This window comes from Panthera pardus, unplaced genomic scaffold (genome assembly GCF_024362965.1).
Source record: "Panthera pardus isolate Hobbes unplaced genomic scaffold, ASM2436296v1 HiC_scaffold_24, whole genome shotgun sequence".
NCBI lineage: Eukaryota > Metazoa > Chordata > Mammalia > Carnivora > Felidae > Panthera > Panthera pardus.
This window is the reverse complement of record NW_026526810.1, coordinates 24,110,226-24,129,979: the sequence shown is the minus strand read 5'-3', so window position 1 is coordinate 24,129,979 and position 19,754 is coordinate 24,110,226. Positions and strand designations below refer to the sequence as shown.

At 58.8% G+C, this 19,754-nt stretch overlaps 1 protein-coding gene across 1 annotated transcript; it reads left to right on the top strand.

The window, feature by feature from the left end:
• Positions 1–433: 433 nt before the first annotated feature.
• On the top strand, positions 434–19,086 carry CSK (C-terminal Src kinase). Its single transcript, XM_019441452.2, has 13 exons — positions 434–1,012; positions 13,991–14,070; positions 14,411–14,524; positions 14,647–14,759; positions 15,129–15,348; positions 16,209–16,302; positions 16,485–16,550; positions 16,634–16,733; positions 16,835–16,925; positions 17,386–17,459; positions 17,555–17,750; positions 17,863–17,949; positions 18,214–19,086. The coding sequence occupies exons 2-13, from the start codon at positions 14,056–14,058 to the stop codon at positions 18,394–18,396; spliced, it is 1,353 nt and encodes a 450-aa protein (XP_019296997.1). The 5' UTR covers positions 434–1,012; positions 13,991–14,055; the 3' UTR covers positions 18,397–19,086.
• Positions 19,087–19,754: the final 668 nt, after the last annotated feature.

Sequence of the window (19,754 nt, the reverse complement as noted above, 5' to 3'; positions counted from 1 at the left end):
AGACTTCAGAGCCCGTCACGCTGTCAGAGCCAGGAAATGTTTTTGAATGAATGCTTACTGCTGCGAAGGAGGCCCGCTCTCCACAAAGAGATCCGAGGAGAGAGGCCCAGGTCAGGCCTCAATTGCTGCTACAACGGGGGAGTCTGCGCCCAGAGAAAGCTCGGAGCAGGCTCCACGGCGGCCGGGTCAGCCCTCTGGGAGGGACCTTGGGGAGACTTCAGCGCTGACCTGCAGGTGGGGGCAGGGCGTGGGCGCGGACACACCCCCCCACAGTGCCCCCGGCGCCCGGCAGGGGGCGCCGCTCCTCCGGCCCACGCCCCGCCGCGCGCCGGGCAGGCCCCCTCGCGCAGGCGCGCTGCCGCGGGCGGAGGATCCGGGCCGCGCTTCCTCTCGCCAGGCCTGCGAGCTTCCTCCCAGCGGAGCCCCGGGCAAACGGAGCTTGGCCGCCGCCGCAGACACCGCCGCCGTCCTCCCGCTCCCGCCCCACCCCGCACCCTGCCCGGGGGGCCTGCCGGGGTGGGGTCCGAGCGGGGCGACCGCCCGGCCGCGCCGCCGTCGGGGCCGTCCCCCGGCCAGCCGTCCCTCCCGCCCCAGCCAGCCTGTGGCCGCCAGAGCCTCCGGGGCGTGGAGCTCGGGGAGCCCCCGCGGCCCCCGATCCAGCGTCCGGGGCAGCCCCCCGGCAGCCGGCGCGACGTTCCAAACTCGAACCTCGGTGGCGGCGTTCGGAAGCGGAACTCTGCCGGGGCCGCGCCGGCTACATTGTTTCCTCCCCCCGACTCCCTCCCGCCCCCCTTCCCCCGCCTTTCTTCCCTCCCCGACCCGGGCCGCGCGGCCATCCCCCTGCCTCTGTCTGGCCGTCCCTCCTCCCCCTCTTTTCGCACCAATACCTCTTTGTACCGCACCCCCCGGGGACCCCTGCGCCCCTCCCCTCCCCCCTGGCCGCATGGACCGTCCCGCAGGCCGCTGATGCTGCCCGCAGCGAGGTGGCCCGGACCGCAGTGCCCCGAGAGAGGTGAGTGCCTGGAGGGCCTGGAGGAGGTGGGCGTCCAAGTGCTTCTCGAGGGGATGAGGGTGGAGGTCGCGCGTCCCGCTTCTGTTGCTTCCGTTGCAGCTGCGGTCACGTCCACTCCCATCCCCCACCTCCCTTACCCCCTCCTTCCCGGGTTCGAATTCTCCCGGGAGTCGATGTCAGCCCGACTGGGAGGGGAGCTCACCAGGGAGGTACTGCCCTGTGAGCCCCACAGACTTGTCTCAGGCCACTCCGAGTCTGTCCCGTCCTTTCCCCGCCGTGTTGGGGCTGGCTGGAGCCTGGAAGGAGGGGCAGCATGGGCCAGGGCCCTGGAGAGTGGGCACTTTGCCATTCCCTGCCCAGGCCCTCCCTGCAGGTTCCCTGGCCTGCCTTATCCTGCACCTTCCCTCATCCCCCCACTGAGAGGAGCCGGCTGGCTCTACGAAGTCCAGGGCCCAGCCACCTCCCTGGAGCCTGCCAGAGGTTGAGCCTGTCTGCCTCCCAGAAGACAAGGCCTAAGCCAAGGGACCTGTGACCCTTGGGTGGGGAGACTGGGCAGGGCCTCTGTGTGGGTGGACGTGACACTGGGCATCAGGACCATGCTCCCACCTCCTGGCAGCCTAGTCAACTCATTCTCCCAGGCTTCTCAGGGCCCAGGCCAGGTGTCAGGAAGAGGCGTGTCCAGCCACCAGATCCTTGGAGCTTAACTGGGGGTTCACCTCCCCTCCCATTTTGTGGACCAGGGTACTGAAGCTCAAAGGGGGAAGTTGCTACCTTAGGCCTCTAGCAGGGCCGGGCTGTCTGTCCGTTCATCCTCTGCTCTACAGAGCTAGACTCCTGTGGATGGAGGGAAACCAGGCAGGGACCTTCACCCACCAAGGACCCAGGCCCCCAGCCTGACCCAAGGGACCTTGTGGGGTGAACACGTGCTTCCCTGCAGAGGGCTTCCGGCCCCAGCTCTGCCTGGGTCTGGGCTCAGGCAGCATCAGCACTGCCCATGGGATTTCCCCTTGGTGCCTGAGGCTGGGTCCCACTGACAGGATGTGGTGGGAGAGGGGCACCTTGTCTGGTGTGGCCCTGGCGCTAAGTTGAAACAACCTGGTAGTCAGTCCTGACCCAAGCCTCCCACACATTTGGTCTAGCTGGCACAGAAGCAGCCAAGTTCAGAACATGAATGGGATCCAGATGGGGAAGGTGATAGCCCTGTTTCCACAGCCTTGGCATAGGAGCATTGTCAGAGTGGGGACACCCAGGGGGCCTATTCTAGCCCCCCACACTTTGGTGATTCCAGTGTCTTTTCTTGGAGGGGCCCCAGCAGGAACAGGGCAAAGGCAGCAGGAGGAAGGTTGGGAGTGTGGCAGGATCCTCTTGCTCCCTGGAGGGATAGGAGGTTCCTTGGAGGATGCTGAGCTGTGTCTGGGCCCCCTTGGGGCCGCTGGTGGTTTCGTCCTGTTCAGGACTCTGCTCTTGATGTAGGGTTTTTTAACGGTTGCCCCAGCATGCTTGGTGGAAGGGACCCAGATGTGGTGGGCCTGAGAGACTCCTGTCACCCAGCCCCCACCCAGCCCTAACTTCCTTTGCAGCCTGAGGGCCTGGGGCTTGAGGCCTGACTGTTGGGCACTTTGTACCAACCGTGAGCTGTATGGGTGCAGCCCCAGGGTCCCAAGGCCTTTGTAGAAAAGGGTTCTGGCTTCAGGCTAGCACATGTGCAGAGATGTGTTTTTTATCTGGTGAGCCTAGTGCCTTCCTCCCTCTCAGAAGTGGCTGCTCTTTTCTCTGTGTTGGGTCAGGGGCAAGGAAGGACCAGATGATAGTCTCCGGGGCCACTGCCGAGGGCACCAGGCCCCAAGAGGTTGAGCTACCATTGAGCAGCCCAGAGTACAGGCAGGGGGTGAGGCCCAGGATACACAGTGTGATCCAGCCACCCAAACAAGCTGCCAGCTGGCCTGATTGGGCAGAACGGCCTGTGTCCAGTTCTGGGCCCTACCTTTTGAGGCATTTGAAAGCCTTGACACATAGTCCCCAAAGAAAGAGGTGTTCTGTCTGGGAAAGAGAAGGTAGGGAGAGACCCTGAGGTGCCTGAGGGGCTGTTCCATATCAGAAAGGCCATCCCACGGTAGAAGATGTTCCAGACATCAGGGCCAGAGCTGGGGGCCAGATGGGTCCTAGGGAACCAAGTCCGATCTCATGGGAAAACTACGTACGGATTACTTTCTTAATGCATAAAGTAACAAAGCAGCACTATAGGAGACTTAGAAAACAAAACAGAAATCACAATTTCTTCACCAGCAGTGACCGTTTGCATTTTAGAGTTCCCTGCCTGTCTCTTCCTGATTCCCCCCCCCCCCCCAACTTCATCTCTGTTGTCATTTGAGTATGCGCGCCATGACACCTTTTTTCGCTTCATTCTGTGTTTCTGGGCATTTTTTCAGTCTGTGTAACTTCACCTCTAAGAAGCTACACCGCATTCCAAGTAGCTCCGCTGCAGCAGCGTCACCCAAACCCTCGTACTAAGCGCGCGCACTGTTGTTCCCATCTGTCGCTGGTATAGCTGTTGTTACTACAGGCCCCCAAAGCAGCCTGGGGTATTGGAAAGAGTGGGTAGCTTGGCACCCATCCGATGTTCCCCGCCCAGCTGCGCCATTTAGGCCAGCACGGAGGGGCCTTGGACAGGTCACCCTCTGAGATGGGGTTCTTTTATGTACACAAAAGGATGGCTTTACCTGGGCCAGACGGGAATCTGAGGAGAGTGTGAACGAACTAACCGAAGTACTTAGAACGTACCTGGTGCAGCCCCGGGCCCCCAATAAGCACTTTGTAAGGGAAGGTTAGCGTTCACAGGGGACCCAAGTGCAGGCTGCCTTAACGTGTGGGGAAGACACCTGGGCCAGAGTTGGCTGGTGGGTCCACCCAGCAGGGCGAGGCTTTGCTCATGGAACCCTTCTGAAACTCTCTGTTCCTGAGGTTACTGGGCTATGGTTGGGCATGGACCTGACCCTGGGAAGATGGGCTGCTGGTTGGTTTCTGGGGCCTGACCCTCCCCATCCCCCCTTTGCCAGCACCAGAGCTGACCGGACAAGGTCTATCCTCTGAGAACCCGGCCGCTGCCTGCCCCTGGTTTCGGCTGCTTCCTAGGCCACCCCTGAATTCCCCCAGTGGAGACAGAGGCCTACTTTCCCTGGGAAAACCAAAACTTGGGCAAGGAGCCCAGGCATCCTGAGCCCCAACCCAGGGACAGCATGCCAGCCTCGTCTCCCTACCCTTTCCCAGTGGTGGGGGGAAGGGAAGAAAACTGGAGGTGGGAGTGGGGCAGGGATTCCAGTCTCCCAAATGGGAGTTGGAAGGGAACATAGATGGTCCACAAATCACTGGGAAAGTTTCGTGCATTAGTGGCCTCCTCTTCGGCAGGTGTTCCGGGTCTGACCTGAGCACACCCTCTGCTTCCGCTTGTTCTGCTTCTGTGGAGACCAGAGTAACTGGGAATACCCTCCTGGGGCCACCCATGGGCAGTAGGAGGAAATCAGTCTCAACCTGGCACTCCTGGGCCTAAGAGACCATAGCCCCAGATGACCCTAAGGCAGCCCGATACTCACGGGAGGCCCTCCCCCAGGTGAGCCATTCAATACAGAGATCCCCAGGCACATGACCTCAGATTCTAGCCACTAGACTTTTGCCTGTGGAATGTCTCCCTCCACCCCGGTCTTGGCTCAGGGGAAGTGGGCATTACAACTGCCCTCCTGTCCCACAGTTTGGGCTGGGATGAGGTCACAGGGTGGGGTCCCCTCCAAGATGCTGGCCTGGCTGGGGCAAACCCTTTGGGTGTTTCTCATTCCCCCCTGCCTTGGTTGGGGACAGGATGGGTGGAGGAGCAGGCTGCCCCCCATGCCAGGCAGGGAGCACTGCCTCCCTTCCTCCTCTCCTGTGGGTCCCTTCATTCGAGGGCTGGAAATAGAATCCGCTAAGTAATGATTAAAGTCAAATTCAGACCTAAAAATAAAGAGCTGGTGAAGGAAGAGCTAGTGTGCTCCCTGTGTGGCTGAGGGGAGAAGTGAGCAGGGCGAGGCTAGCTTCAGAGGCCAAGCCCCTGCTTCCCAGGAGAGGCCAGAGCCCACTGGGGTGCCAGGAGTCCTCCACCAACCGGGGGGCGTCTGTCTTATCGGCATGATGCAGCCTGCACCAATCAGGCAGGCTGGCAGGACCAGGGAGAGAATCTCATTTTTCCTGTGGGGAGACTGAGGCCCCGAAGGGGAAATGTTTTGTCCAGCCACTGTCCCGGAACGCCCCTTGGCAGCCCCCCAGGGACCTGAGGGCCCCACACAGCCTAGCTTGCCCTTTCTGCCTGCTCAGTTTCTCTTCCTGGTTTTGAGGTACTGTGATGAGAGGAGCTTCTCATCACACACTAGCTGTGTACGCCTCAGCGGGGCTGGGCCTCCAACCGCAGCTTCCCTCCGTCCCCCTGCCCCCCCCCACACCCGCCCCTTCCGTGTGATCTGGGCCCAGAGCTACAGGAACAAGCAGAAGAGAGGCGCCCCCCTGCCTGTGCTGCTCTCTGCACAGTTGGAAGCCTTGTGGGCGGGTGAGAACCTGGGTGTCATCTGACGCCTGCCCACCCTGGCTGTTGCTTCTCAGCCCTGTCCAGCCCCACACCTGGTCTTTACCCAGGCCCTGTCATCCTGTGCTGTCCACGCTGCAGGGAGACTGGAGGGCAGAATGAAGAAAACCCTGAGAGCCCCCCTGCTGGCCAGTAGAGACGCAGAGAGGAGTCAGGGGAGGCCTGTGGTTCCACTTCCTGGCAGGGCTGGTGGGAGCTCGGAAGCTGGGGAGCTGCGTAGGCTGCAGCAGCCAGGAGGGCTTCCTAGAAGGGAAAGGCCATGAAAATCAAGAAGTGTTTGAGTTCCTCGCTTGGAGCTTCTGCCTTCCTTAGAGTTGTTGGCTTCTCTAGTTGCTGTGTGGCTATGGACAGACTGTTGGCCTCTCTGTGCGATGCAGGATATGGCAGACGAGCAAGGATTGGGCACCCATGTAACTTCTGCTTCCCAGAGCAGGAGGGCCAAGCTCTAGGCAGACCTGCCTTCAGCCTCCCGCTCTCACCTAGCTGCCCTTTTTCCGAGTGTCATCCGTCCTACCCAAGGAAAGGCTGGAGGTTTCTCTCTTGACCAAGTTCAGACAGATCTTAGTTCAAATCCCTGCTCTACCCCTTGAAAGGTGGGTGTCCTGTCAGCCTGGTTCCTCCTCTATCAAACAGAGATCAACAGTAAAACTTCACGGGGGTTTTTGAGGATTAAGTAAGTAACATAGGGTTGGGTCAGTGGGCTCTCATCCCATACTTTCGTTTTTACAGCCCATCCTGCTAGGGGAGGAGGTTCCTCCCTCAGGTGGGTAGCAAGACCGGAAGTCCTTCGCGTTGGGCCCCCATAGCTTTACCTTCTGAGCTCTGTGTTCTGTGGGTCCCAGTTCTGAGATGGAGAGACCAAGAATCTGGGGGCCAAAGTTGTTAGTTCATGGGCCTCTGGCCCTCAGTCCCCCCACCTGTAATGTGCATAGGAGGCTTCAAGGTAGGGGCCAACACTCATCATTTTTTTTTTATCGTTTTTATTTATTTTTGGGGGAGGGGGGAGTCAGAGACAGAGTGCTAGTTGGGGAGGGGCAGAGAGAGAGGGATACACAGAATCTGAAACAGGTTCCAGGCTCTGAGCTGTCAGCACAGAGCCCAACGCGGGACTCAAACCCACGAACTGTGAGATCATGAACTGAGCCAAAGTCGGACGCTTAACCGACTGAGCCACCCAGGGGCCCCTAACACTCATCATTGTTAAGTGTCTGTTGGAGGTCAGTGCTGAGAGGCTATACGTAAATGTAGGCAAATGGACATGCAAAGGCTATAGCCTGTGCTGGGGGCAGGAGAACAGAGGCCTGTGTTAGGGCCCTGGGGAAGCCCCAAGTCCCTGCTGCCCAGTGCATGTAGGTAATTAGGCTCCTGAGCGGTAATTAGAAACCTTTCTGGGCCAGGAGTGTCAGCCTCAGGCCGCAGTGGTGCCTGGGGGAGGAGGCTCCCCATTAGCCTTCTGTGACTCCAGCCCCCACCTCTCCCAAACCACTAGATGGGATTTCCGGTCCCACAAGCCACTGGAGGCAGGAAAAAGCCAGTGAGTTGCTATAATTTAGTTTTAAACATTTGTCAGCCGTTAAACTCACCCCTACCCTTGGGGCAGGGGTGCTGAAGGCTGAGGGAGGCCCGTGGCTGGCAGAGGGAGGGTCAGGCAGCGCACTCTGGAGCCGAAGTGGGGCCATCCTTTCAGCCCTTTCCTGACCCCCAGGAGGTTTAGGCATCTCCAAGGGTCTTGTGCCCAATTCTACAGTGCCTGACCCTGAGACATGTGCAGTGGGTATGCTGAGGGCTCTGGACTGCCTGCCTGGGTCAGTGGGAGCCCTCCAGCCCCACAGCCTGGTGTGTGGCAGGGGGGTAGAAGGGGGAGAGCATCACAGTGCCTTCAGCCCAAGTGTCCTTTGCAGAACTAGAGGTGGGGCTGATTTTACTGCTGCCAAACCAGCCTGACTGCTGGTGGTGCCCCACCCTCCTCAGGTGCACTGCTCTTTCAGAGGGGCGTGCCCACATCGGAAATTCAGTTTTACTTATTATCTGTCCTGTGACTGATCAGAACTTCCGGGCTGGTTCAGAGCCTGTGTGGACCCCCACCCTGAGCCTTTTTCTGCCTTAATTAACTCCCTCCGTATCCCAGTTTTGGAAGCTTAATTCTGGTCTGGTCTAGCACACCCCCCTCCCAGTTGCTTTCACTGAAATCCTCCCACTTCCCCCCCCTTCTTTCTGGAAGCCTTCCCGGGTTGCCCCTGTCTCTCCTGTCTGTTGGGTCACTGAGCATACCTGGCCGTGATCATCTGGTAGTCAAGAGGAGAGAAGCAGGACTGCATTTTGGTGGTGGCCCTGGGCCAGGCGCAGAAGAGAGACAGATGAGTGGAGTTCTCAGAGCCCCCTGGCGTCTCATGGGCCCTTTCCTCCTCCTGTCCATCCTGGCCCACCAAGCAAGGGGCTGATTGCACAGGGAGGCTCCTGAAACACTGGCTCAAAGAATGAGAAGGCATAGTGAACATGCCTGTTGCTCTGGCGGCCACCCCTGCCCCCCCAGACACTCCAGCTGGGTCCTGTGGCAGGACCGAAGTCTCTGGGGGCCACAGGGTCCCTTGTGCACTTCCCTTTTCGGTGGGTATTTTTAGATGGGTGTAAACAGTTACTGAAGGCTCCCACGCCCCATTAGGCAGTGGAGTTTTGGTGAGGGGGGCAGGGCAAGGAGCCCCTTAACCTGCCCCAGCCTTGGACACATGATAGACTGTGAGGACTACAGCTGCCCACAGGGCAGGGAAAGGGCAACTGGGGAGTTTCTGGGCTCCCAGTTCTCCTTTCTTCTCCCCTCCCCACCAGCCTGGGCGACCAAGAAAGGCCTGCCTGAGGCTGCAGCCGCTGACCTCAGTGCTTGGGCATAATGCCCGGCCTGTTCCCGGGACCCCGGCACAAGGACTGCTGGGAGCAGGGTTTGGGGCAGGAAGTCAGAGTGAAACGCTGACTTCACAGAGTTCCAAGCCCCCTGTCCCCTAGTCCTCTGTGGGTGTGGTGACAGCTGCTGTCCCTTTGGGGTTAAATATAGTCCTGTCAGTTATGGGACCTCGGTGTGATGCAGCCGGCCTTGCTTCCTCCTTTCCTTTGTTGGTTCATTCATTCATTCAGCACTCATTCACTGAGCTGCCACTCTGGGCTCAGCCCTTGCTGGGGACATGAGTCAGCTCCCGGCCTTCCCCCTGCAGAGCTCCCAGGCCAGGATCAGTGAGTTTCTCACTGGAGCGCAGGGATGTGTGAGAGGCTGCAGAGGCCTAGAGCAGCCAGCACAGCCGGGGAACTAAGGAATGCTCCTGGCAGGGGTGGTTTTCAAAAAGTGATTTATTTTCAATCTTCCTTTTAGGGGGAAGTTAGTAATAGATACATGTGGTTTAAAAAAAAAAAAAAATCAAGAAGGACAAAATAGCAAATAACACCGTAGAAGTAATTTTCCCTTAAACTTGACTCCCCCCTTCCTACCCCAGAGGCAACCGCTGTTGCCTGTTTTCTCTTTCAAAGATAATCTGTGCATGTCTGAGTTACAGAATGACTTGTGTGTCCCCTTAAAAAACACAACTTTTAACATAACATGGAAGATGGGTGTCCTGCCCCTTGCCTTTTGTCACAGCCTTTAAACATGGAGTGTTCCAAACCTACTAAAAAGCTGAAGTAGGGGCCCCAGGCCAGCTCAGTCAGTAGAGCACGCGACCCTTGATCCCGGGATTGCGAGTTCGAGCCCCACGTTGGGGGTAGGGATGACTTAACAAAAACACAATAATAATAAAAGAAAAGGCTGAAATAATAGTATAACGAATACCCGTGTATCCTTTACCCAGATTCACCAAGTCTTAACATTTTGCTGTGCTCGTTACCTCTTTTGTATACCTACACATGTGCGTATATGTGGTTTTTTGCCAGTTTGAGCATTAGCGTGAGCATCATATCTTTCATTTCTAAGTACTTGAGCGTGCACCTCTTACATAATCACAGCACCATGATCACACTTAAGAAAATTAACATTAAAATTCCATAATATTACCTAACATTTCCATTTTCCTAACTGTCCTCAAATGATTTTTATAGCTACTATTTTTTCCCTCTGAGCCAGAATCCAGTTCAGGATCATTCATTGAATCTTGTTGTCATGTTCCTTTCTCCTTTTTTTCCAGCTTTACTGAGGTGTAACTGACTTAAGATGTTGCATAAGTTTAAGGTGTGCAGTGTGGTGATTTGGTGTACCTGTATTGCTAACCACTTAACCACAGTAAGGTTAGTTAACACCTCCTTCACCTCACATGAATACCGTTTTGTCGTTTTGTCCCATTTCTTTAGTGTTCTGTTTAATCTAGAACATTCCCCAGCCTCTGTTTGTTTGTTTTGTCTTTTACGACATTTACTTCAAGAGTCCAAGCCAGTTGCTGGGGCTGTGCCTGACTGCACCTTCCTGACGTGAGTCGTGTTAGCCGGCTCTGCCAGAATACCGCCCAGGGACCCTGTGCCCTCCTCCGTTCGTCGAAGCAGGGGGCGCTCCGCTCTGTGTTGTTCCTCTCACTATGGGTGATGCTTATTAATTCGATCGCCTGGTTAACAAGGTGTCTGTCAGACCTACCTGTTGTGCAGGTGCTTTTTCTTTCGATTAATCTGCAGAGTGGTCTTTGGAAGCCGTGTCACTGTCTCGTTCCCCCCAGCAGCTTTTCCTTCAGCGACTTGAACTGGGGGGTGCTCTGTGTCAGCACCTGAAAGTCTGTTTGGGCCCTGTCACCACTGGAATTTTCGTTACGTTTTAGGGATATTGGGCCATTTATTACTTGATCCCTTACTGATGAACATGAAAGGTTGTCTCCCAGTCTCTTGCTACCACAAATGGTCCCACAGGGATTTTTAGGCACACGTGAAACAGAAGCGATTCCTCAACTGCATCCCGGAGGTTGAGAGGAGGTTCCTTGGGCAAAGAAGAGAGAGGGAGTAGAGAGGGAGCAATAGGCAGGGAGGTGGAAACAGCAGGTGGGACACAGGTCTGGTGGAGGTGCTGGAGAGCCAGCAAGTCCCAGAAAAGCCAGGTGACTCCCCCAAGGTCACACACAGCAAATTGGTGGCAGAGCCAGGACCAGGACTCAGAGCCTCTGACTCCACAAAGTAGCTTGAAAGCAGGTTCACATAACCCAGAAAGGACCCCTGTGTGCCCGGCCCAGGCCAGACTAGAAGCCTAGGTTCCTTATAGTTCCTCCAGCCCTTCTGGCTCTTAGTCTCTAACCTGGAGGAGGATGGCCCCTGGACCCTCGGGGCCTTAAGGAGGGAGATTACTGAGCCACCCTGGGCTTGTGACTTCACCAGAGAGGAGCTGTCAGAGAGAGCCCACGGCTTGCAGTGGGCTCCCGGCAGCTCCAGTCCTCAGAGCAGCCCCAGGTGTTGCAGGGTTATCACTACCCCAGTGCATGGATGGAAAAACTGGTCCCAAAGTCATTGCCAGTAGAAAAGGGGAGAGGAGTCAGTTCCTCCCCCTGCTTTCCGGATCTGTGGTTGTCATAGCCCAGCCCCTCAAGGAAGCCCCGCCCCCCGCCCCCAACCACTCTAGGTGGGCTCGTCCCCACTCTGGGCACCGCTTGCTTCTCTCCTGCCCTGCATTGTCCTTTTTCTAGGCCAATGTGGCCCCGGGGCATGGTGCTCCCGGAGCATGGTGCTCCCGGAGCATGATGCTCCCAGGGCATGGTGCAGGGGCTCGGGCATCTGACACCTGAGCAGAGCAGGATGCTTACTGGAGGTATAAACCTCAGGCAAGGCCACCTTGCCTCTTGACCTCGCTCAGGGTCCTCGTAGGTAAAATGAGGGTAAGAATAGCGTCAGTTGTTAGAGGATTTGATGAGCCAAGGGCAGGGCCTGGCACAGAATAAGTGCTCAGAAAACAGGGCCTGTTATTATTTTTATTATTATCATCAAGTCAGTGGGGAGGCGGCAGCAGCAGCTGCAGGCCGGGAAGGGAGTGTTTGCAAACTGACAGCAGGGAGGGTGACTAACGGTGCCACAGTCTCCACACCCTCTGTGGTGGCGTAGTGGTGGCGAGTTTGGAGGGGGGGTGGGGTGGGGAGAGGAGGCATGGGGATGTGGAAAGCTAGCAGAGCCCGTGTTCAGAAGTCCTGAAGGTCGAGGACCCAGCCAACCCCAGTGGAACCCTGTCGCCTATAACTAACTGTGTGACTTCACACAAGGTGTTCAACCTTGTGAGCCTCAGTTTCCGCTTTTATAGAACGGGGGTAAGACAAGCTCACAGCTCACCACCGCCTGTGGAGCCCAGCGGGTGGTTCCTGACCCCAGCCCAGTCACCTGAACATGTTTGATGGTGGGGGGAGGTGTCTAGGCTCAGCCTTCGTGGGCCCCTGTCTCCCTGTGCTGACAGCAGAGGTTGACGGGCTGGCGTCCGGGGACAAGAAGCACTGTGTACCCTGGGAGGAAGGGAAGCCGTTTTGTCTGGAGGAGAGGGAGGGGGTTTATGGCAAGCCCTGTGCCAGACCCTCCCAGTCCAGGGCTCTCCTTCTCTCCCTCCACAGCCTGCTTGCAGGGGAGGCCTTTCAGGGCGAGGGATCTGAGGCTCAGAAGGGTTGAGTCATTCTTCTGAGTTGCACACTCCACAGAGCCAGGTCTGCCTGACTTGAAGCAGGAGTGAGGCCTGGGAGTGGTGGTGGCACTCCCTGGCTTCTGCTCTCCTCAGCCGCGCGCTTCTCGGCCGAGGTCCCCAGAAGCAAACCCCGGTTCCTCACATTGTCATTTGAAGCTCCTGCCACCCTGCAGGGTTTATGCCAGGCGGGCCCACCTCCAAACCGTCCCCTGATAGCAGACTGGTAGGGTGCTCCGATGGTCAGGGTCTGCTTCCCACCCTCCCTCCCCACGAGCTTGCAGCCAGGCCAGTTCCTCACGGCTGTCTCTGTCTGCCTGGACACCCTTGCTCAGCTGTCACACCAAGGAGTGGCGCCTTCTCCGGCCAGCCTTCTTGCCGTCTAAGCCCTCCGCTCTTTAGGGCTCGGCTCTGGGGCTCCAAGAAACCCGCCTACACCCTGCAGGCCTTGCCTCACACCCCAACCCCCCTAAGATGTGTGCATGCTGGCGTCTCTTCCCACTGCTTGGCCTGGGGAAGGTGGTATTACAGCCGGCCCTAGACCTGGTCCATCCTGTCAAATGAGCCTGGGAACAGAGCTCATGGAGTTCTTCTAACACACTGTACCCACGGAGAAGTCACTGGCCCTGTCTACACCTCAGTTGCCTCAGTTTCCCCATCTGTAAAAAGAGAACAGGAGCCCTAGCCTGTCTACTTCCTGAGACAGGTACACAAGGGCTCTGGGCTTTGGGAAAATGCCAACAGTCCAGGGAGCTCGGAGCAGGGGCCACAAAGTATGTGCGGGACGGATTGGCTTACTGCCCTTGGGGTATGCATTGGCTGGGGTAGCTTTTTTGGAGGGGCTCGACTTTATTGAAGTAAACCTACAAACCAAAAAGTGCGCCAATCATAAGGGTGCCACAGAGCGAACCCCCCTCCCCCACTTCCAGTCACGCCGCCCCCTCCCGAGGGCACTCGCCATGGTGCACCGTGGATGTGGCATATGCATTGTGAACGGGGTCACACGGTCTGTCCTCTTCAGTCTGGTGTCTCGGTTACTACTACTCGGGAGTTTGTCCTTGTGCTCTTGAACATCCACGTCCACTGCTATGCGGCGCCCCACTCGTGACCGTGCCACGGTTTACCCATCTGACTCTTGATGGGCATCTGGGCAGTTCCCAGCGTGAGGTTGGTTACAGTCATGCTGCGTGAGCGCTCTCGTGCCCATCTCAGAGGACACCAGCCCTGTTTTCTCTTGTGGGTGCACCTAGATGTGGGGCGCCTTGGGGTGTACATTTGGCTGTAGACGTACTGCCTGGGCACGTTTTTATAGGCAGAGGAACTATGAGGCCCACAGAGAACAAGTGACTTTCCCAGGTTGCACTGCACCTTCCCCAGGTTCACACAGCTGCCCTGGGCTCCCTTCCCCCACCGACCACATAAGTCACATCCGGGCCTGGGGCTCGTGGGGTGGGTGGCACTGGTGCTGCTCACCTCTGAGCTTCCTTTGCCTGTGTTGGCCATTCAGTTGGGCTGTGAGGCCCCTGTGGGCTTAGGGTCGGTGACCCCTCTGTCCCTGAGGATCCTCCGCCTTTGTGCTCCTGCTTCGTCCCTATCCAGTGCGCTCAGCCTGCTGAGACTGGAGAGGATGGCCCTGGCCCAGCTTCCGGCTCTGGAGGCCTTTGGTACCTGTTCACATTGCTCCAGGGAAGGAGTGGGAGCTCCGTGAGTCGGGGAGACCGGCTCCTCACACCCCTCCTCAATCTTCCCTTTCTCCCTGCAGCTCTCATGGTACCAAGTGACAGGTTGGCCTTCCTGTGACACGGGGACGCCAGATCTTCTGAGAAGATGTCAGCAATACAGGTACCATGGGGGCAGGGGTCTAGGGCAGTTGAGGGGTGCTGAGCAGAAGAGAGAGAATGAGGGCTCACATAGACCTGCTCCCCTTTTCCCAACCCTGGCTTTCAACAAGGGAAGATTCTAGGGTGTGCTGTTAGACCCAGGACCCTGAAGATGGGAGTACAGATCTGGGAGAGATGGGGGAATCTCAGCTGGAAGGCCCCCCGAGTTCTCATGGGGAGGAGCACCTCACTCAGGCTCACAGAAGCCAACCAGGAGGCTGTGACTTCAAGAGTGGGTGGGCAAGTGGATGGAGGCGGACCCCGGGCTGCATCCACCCGCCCACCTGCCGCCTGCCCCGCAGGCCGCCTGGCCGTCCGGTACAGAATGTATTGCCAAGTACAACTTCCACGGCACTGCCGAGCAGGACCTTCCCTTCTGCAAAGGAGACGTGCTCACCATTGTGGCCGTCACCAAGGTAATGAGGGACCTCACGTGCCCACGCCTACCCCCTCCCACCTCCAGGTGTTCCTGCTGGGTCCGGGCTCCCCTGCAGGGTACGGTGGGCCTGAGAGTGTGTCTGGGCTTCCATCTCCCCAGGACCCAAACTGGTACAAAGCCAAGAACAAGGTGGGCCGTGAGGGCATCATCCCAGCCAACTACGTCCAGAAGCGGGAGGGTGTGAAGGCAGGCACCAAGCTCAGCCTCATGCCGTGAGTACTGCTGAGGAGCAGTTGGGGTCTCCCAGTCTGGGGAGGAAGGAGGACAAGAAGGCCTGGTTCCCCTAGAAGACTCACGAAAACAGAGGCAAGAGTAGGGGGGGAATGTGTGAAGGCTTCTCAAGATGAGGGGAAGGGTGTGGGTACTGGACCTCAAAGGCGGGGGGCAGGCCCGGGAGGAGGACTAAAGGAAGAAGGGTGGGAGGCAGGAGATAAGGGCCTCCGATACCTGACTGAGCCGGTGGGGGCCGTGGTGCGGTGCCAGCCAGAGCCGGGGGCCTTCAGAAAGTGGAGCCCGGCAGACGCGTGGGGCAGGGGTCAGTACCCTTGAGCCACCACGAGCCCTGGCCTGGCCTCCCGCAGCTGGTTCCATGGCAAGATCACACGGGAGCAGGCAGAGCGGCTGCTGTGCCCACCGGAGACAGGTCTGTTCCTGGTGCGGGAGAGCACCAACTACCCCGGGGACTACACGCTGTGCGTGAGCTGTGACGGCAAGGTGGAGCACTACCGCATCATGTACCACGCCAGCAAGCTCAGCATTGACGAGGAGGTGTACTTCGAGAACCTCATGCAGCTGGTGGAGGTGAGCCAGGGCACCCGGCACAGCACCACCGCTTCTGGCCACGTGGCCTCGGCACGTGCAGCCTCTGAGAGCCTGTGTTTCCTCACGCCTTGAGGAAGCACCTGCTACGATGCCACCACAGGGAGAGTGGCACTGTCCCCACTTCACAGGCCGGGAAACAAAGGGTCAGAGCAGTTAAGGGACCTGCTTTGGGTCACATGGTTATAAATTAGAGGTGCCAGGGCTAGAATCTGAGTCTATCTAATCCCAGAACTCGGCCTCTTTCCAGGCAGTCCGAACTACATGCCCAAGTATGTGTATGTAAGCATGTCCTCATGAGCTACACCTTGATGGCTAGGGTCCGCCAGGCTCCTACACCTACATGGATGTGCCCACGTGTCCCTGCAACTCCCAAGGCCCACTCTGCTAGCCCTGTTCAGGCCACAGCTCGCTTCTGGTAGCCCCAGAAGTCTCCCAGATGTCTCCTGCGTGCACTCTCAGCTCCCTTCCCCCTGCTAGACTGGCTTAGGCCTGTGGCTGGGAGGGTCCTGGCCACATCTGGCTAGAGGCTAGTGTATGTATGGACTGAGCCAGGGCTTACCTTCTGCCTCGGGATGCTCGTGAGGCCCGGAGTGGTAGCAGCAGCCCGCTATCTGTCCAGCACCTGGATGTGAGGTGGCATGGGAAATGGGTCACGGATCTGAGTCTGGGCCACCCTCATCCCTTCCCCTGTGGGAAATGAGGAGCCCTCCCAGCGCAAAGCCCCTCCAGGCTGGGTGGGATCGGCCTCCGCCGCCCTCTGGTGGTCAGATCCGGGCAGTGCATGTGAGCTGTTGGCGCTGGGTGGGCTGGCCCTCGAGTGCTTGTCCTGCCCTCCACAGCACTACACCTCAGACGCAGATGGACTCTGTACTCGTCTCATCAAGCCAAAAGTCATGGAGGGCACGGTGGCGGCCCAGGATGAGTTCTTCCGCAGTGAGTGCCATCCCTGCCCCCAGTCCTCGCTGGCCTGCCTGCCTTCTCCCACTCGGGCTCCCTGGCACTGCCCCCATCCCAGAGGCTCTGGATACCTCCAGGGCACTCCATACACGTAGTCCCGCCTGTGCCGTGGGCCCTGCCCTGGCTTCACCTCTCACTGACACCCTTCCCCCCACCAGGCGGCTGGGCACTGAACATGAAGGACCTGAAGCTGCTCCAGACCATCGGGAAGGGGGAGTTTGGAGGTGAGCGGGAGGGGGTGGCAGCCCTGGGAGGGCCAAGGGCCCGTGGAGAGTCTGGGGGACAAGCTCCAACCTTCCTCCCCCAGATGTGATGCTCGGTGATTACCGAGGGAACAAAGTCGCTGTCAAGTGCATTAAAAACGACGCCACCGCCCAGGCCTTCCTGGCTGAAGCCTCGGTCATGACGTGAGTCGGGGCCGAGGGTGGGTGCGGAGGTCACCTCCCCGGGATGGGGAAGAGATGGGGAGGCTTGGCTGGCAGGCTCTGAGCACGCCATCCTGCCCTAGGCAACTTCGGCATAGCAACCTGGTACAGCTCCTGGGCGTGATCGTGGAAGAGAAGGGCGGGCTCTACATCGTCACCGAGTATATGGCCAAGGTGTGCACCTGCCCCGAGATCCCATCCCCACTCCAGAGCTGAACACTTGGGCTTTCCAACTGCCCCAAACCCCTCACCACGCCCTCTGGTCCCTGCTCCCCCAGGCCCCTCTCCACAGCTGAGCTCTGAAGTCACCAGGCAGGGCTCAGCTTTTGTCCTGACTCATCATTTATTCCCTATGACCTTGGACAAGTTGTGTCACCTCTCTAAGCCTCAATTTCCTCATCTGTGAAGTGGAGATTGTAACACAGTTTACCTTAGAGATTTATGCATGAAAACTGCTGAGCGCAGTGTCCAGCTTATAGAATCTGATATTCAGAAGTGATACCCCAACCCCTCCTTGCTCCTTCCCTCCCCTCGTATATCCCTCAAGTGCTTACTCAGCCCCAGCCCACAATGCCAGAGGGCTGGAGGGCAAGTCTGACCTGTGGGGCCGGTTGGTCTGTCTGTCCCGCCCCAGGGAAGCCTAGTGGACTATCTGCGGTCGAGAGGTCGGTCGGTGCTGGGCGGAGACTGTCTCCTCAAGTTCTCACTGTGAGTGAAGCAGCACCCTTTGGGGGGGCGGGGGGCGGACCCCGTGCTGCTGTGGGACCCCTGTCTGAGGGGACATGTGGCTGGCTCTGTCCCAGAGATGTCTGTGAGGCCATGGAATACCTGGAGGGCAACAACTTCGTGCACCGGGATCTGGCTGCCCGCAACGTGCTGGTGTCGGAGGACAACGTGGCCAAGGTCAGCGACTTCGGCCTCACCAAGGAGGCCTCCAGCACCCAGGACACGGGCAAGCTACCAGTCAAGTGGACAGCCCCAGAGGCCCTGAGAGAGAAGGTGAAGCGGGCCTCTCCCCAGAGCCTGAGGAGCGGTGGACGGGGGTCCTGGGTCACCCCTTCCCCCCACAGCCTCCCAGGGTCTGACACTGCTTCTCCCATCTACGTGGCAGAAATTCTCCACCAAGTCTGACGTGTGGAGCTTCGGAATCCTTCTCTGGGAAATCTACTCCTTTGGGCGAGTGCCTTACCCAAGAATTGTGAGTTGGGCGCTGGGGCCAGGGCATGGCTGGGGCTGAGGGTGAGGCTTGGAGCAAGGGAGGGGGGTGGCAGGGGAGGGGGCCCTTTCCGGGCCCTGCCTCCCATCCTGAGGCCTAGAAGCCACAGGCCTGCCCTTGGGACCTCCCAGGTGACCTCCTGGGCCAGGCTCTGAGGCCCAGGTCTGAAGGGGATCCCCGAAGCTGAGTAGGGGTCCTCTTGGGGGTGAGGCCCCGTGTGGACTTATACCACCCACCCGCCCACAGCCCCTGAAGGACGTCGTCCCTCGGGTGGAGAAGGGCTACAAGATGGACGCCCCGGACGGCTGCCCGCCCGCGGTCTACGAGGTCATGAAGAGCTGCTGGCACCTGGACGCCGCCACGCGGCCCTCCTTCCTGCAGCTCCGGGAGCAGCTCGAGCACATCAAAACCCATGAGCTGCACCTGTGACCGCCAGCCGCCGCCCAGGTCTCGGGCCTGCGGGGACTGAACCTGGATAGATTGTGGACCCGGTGCCCCCACTTGCCGGGCCCGAGCCTGAACTGAGCCCAGCGGGCCGGCGGGCCTCTCTCCTCTGACCCAGCCTGCGCCCCCTCTGGCCTCCCAGAGACCCCGCCTGGGCCTGGCACCTTTTCTCATGGACCCACCTGTGGGGCTCAGGAGCCCCACTGAAGGGGCCAAGAAGGGAGGGGGCTGAGGAGCGTGAGGCAGACGCCCCCCGTACCGCGGTCAGGCTCCCCCTGGCCTCCCATCTCTCGCCTTCTTAGAGTTTTATCCCTTTCCTTTTTTGAGATTTTTTTCCTGCGTGTTTATTTTTTATTATTTTTCAAGATAAGGAGAAAGAAAGTACCCAGCAAATGGGCATTTTACAAGAAGTACGAATCTTATTTTTCCTGTCCTGCCCACGAGGGTTGGGGAGACCAGGCCCCTCTCTGGGGACCCATCGCCCCAGCCTTGTTCCCCATTCCGTGTGCCGTGTCCCGTGTCGCCTCGGTCGCCCGTGTTTGCGCTTGACCATGTTGCACTGTTTGCATGCGCCCGAGGCAGACGTCTGTCAGGGGCTTGGAGTTCGTTCATGTGCCGCTGCCGCCCACCCACCTGCCTTGTGAGATGGAATCGTAATAAACCACTCCATGAGGACTCCGCTGCCCGGCCTCGGCGCTTCCTCCGCCGAGCCTGCCCGTCCCGCCCGGCCCCCTGTCCCCGTGCCATCTTGTCCATCCCCCTGTCTCTGTGAGCGGGGCTGTGCTTGCCCTGGGAGTGGAGGGGGGTGGGGAGCACGGCCGGGAGATGTAGCCGCCGCTTTGTGTCAGCTGCACGAGCGAGTGTCCTGTGTCTGCCGTGGGGGAGCTGTCGCCACCCGCCCTCCCCCACCGTCCTGCTGGGACCCGGTCCACAGGGTAAGGTCTGAGGGTCCCAGCCGCCTCGGCTGCCACGTTGTTCAAGCACAAGGAGGGCGGAAGCCGAGCCTGACTGGATGGAAGTGGGGTCCCCCTGGTAGGAGGCAACATACATGTCTCCTGCATCAAATGTCTCCTGACCCTGGAGAGTGAGGGAGGGGGAGGCTCTGAGCTGCTGGTGGTTCTCACGACTCACCTACGATGTAATAGCGCTGCCCTGTCCCCTCACGTGTGCCCAGCCCCGTGCCTGAGGATACAGAAGTTGGGGGGGGGGGCTTCCCCACCCCACCTGGGGGACCACAGATGGAGAACGAGCACCAGCCACCGTATTTCCTCCCCTTACTCAGGTTCCCCGGGTGCTGTGGTCAGTGCGGAAGCTATAATGGTTGGGGGAGGCTCATTTCATTC

Coding starts and splice junctions, on each gene's coding strand:
- CSK (XM_019441452.2), top strand. Junction 16,551..16,633: donor CGGGAAGGGGGAGTTTGGAG/GTGAGCGGGAGG, acceptor TTCCTCCCCCAG/ATGTGATGCTCGGTGATTAC. Junction 17,751..17,862: donor CAGAGGCCCTGAGAGAGAAG/GTGAAGCGGGCC, acceptor TCTACGTGGCAG/AAATTCTCCACCAAGTCTGA.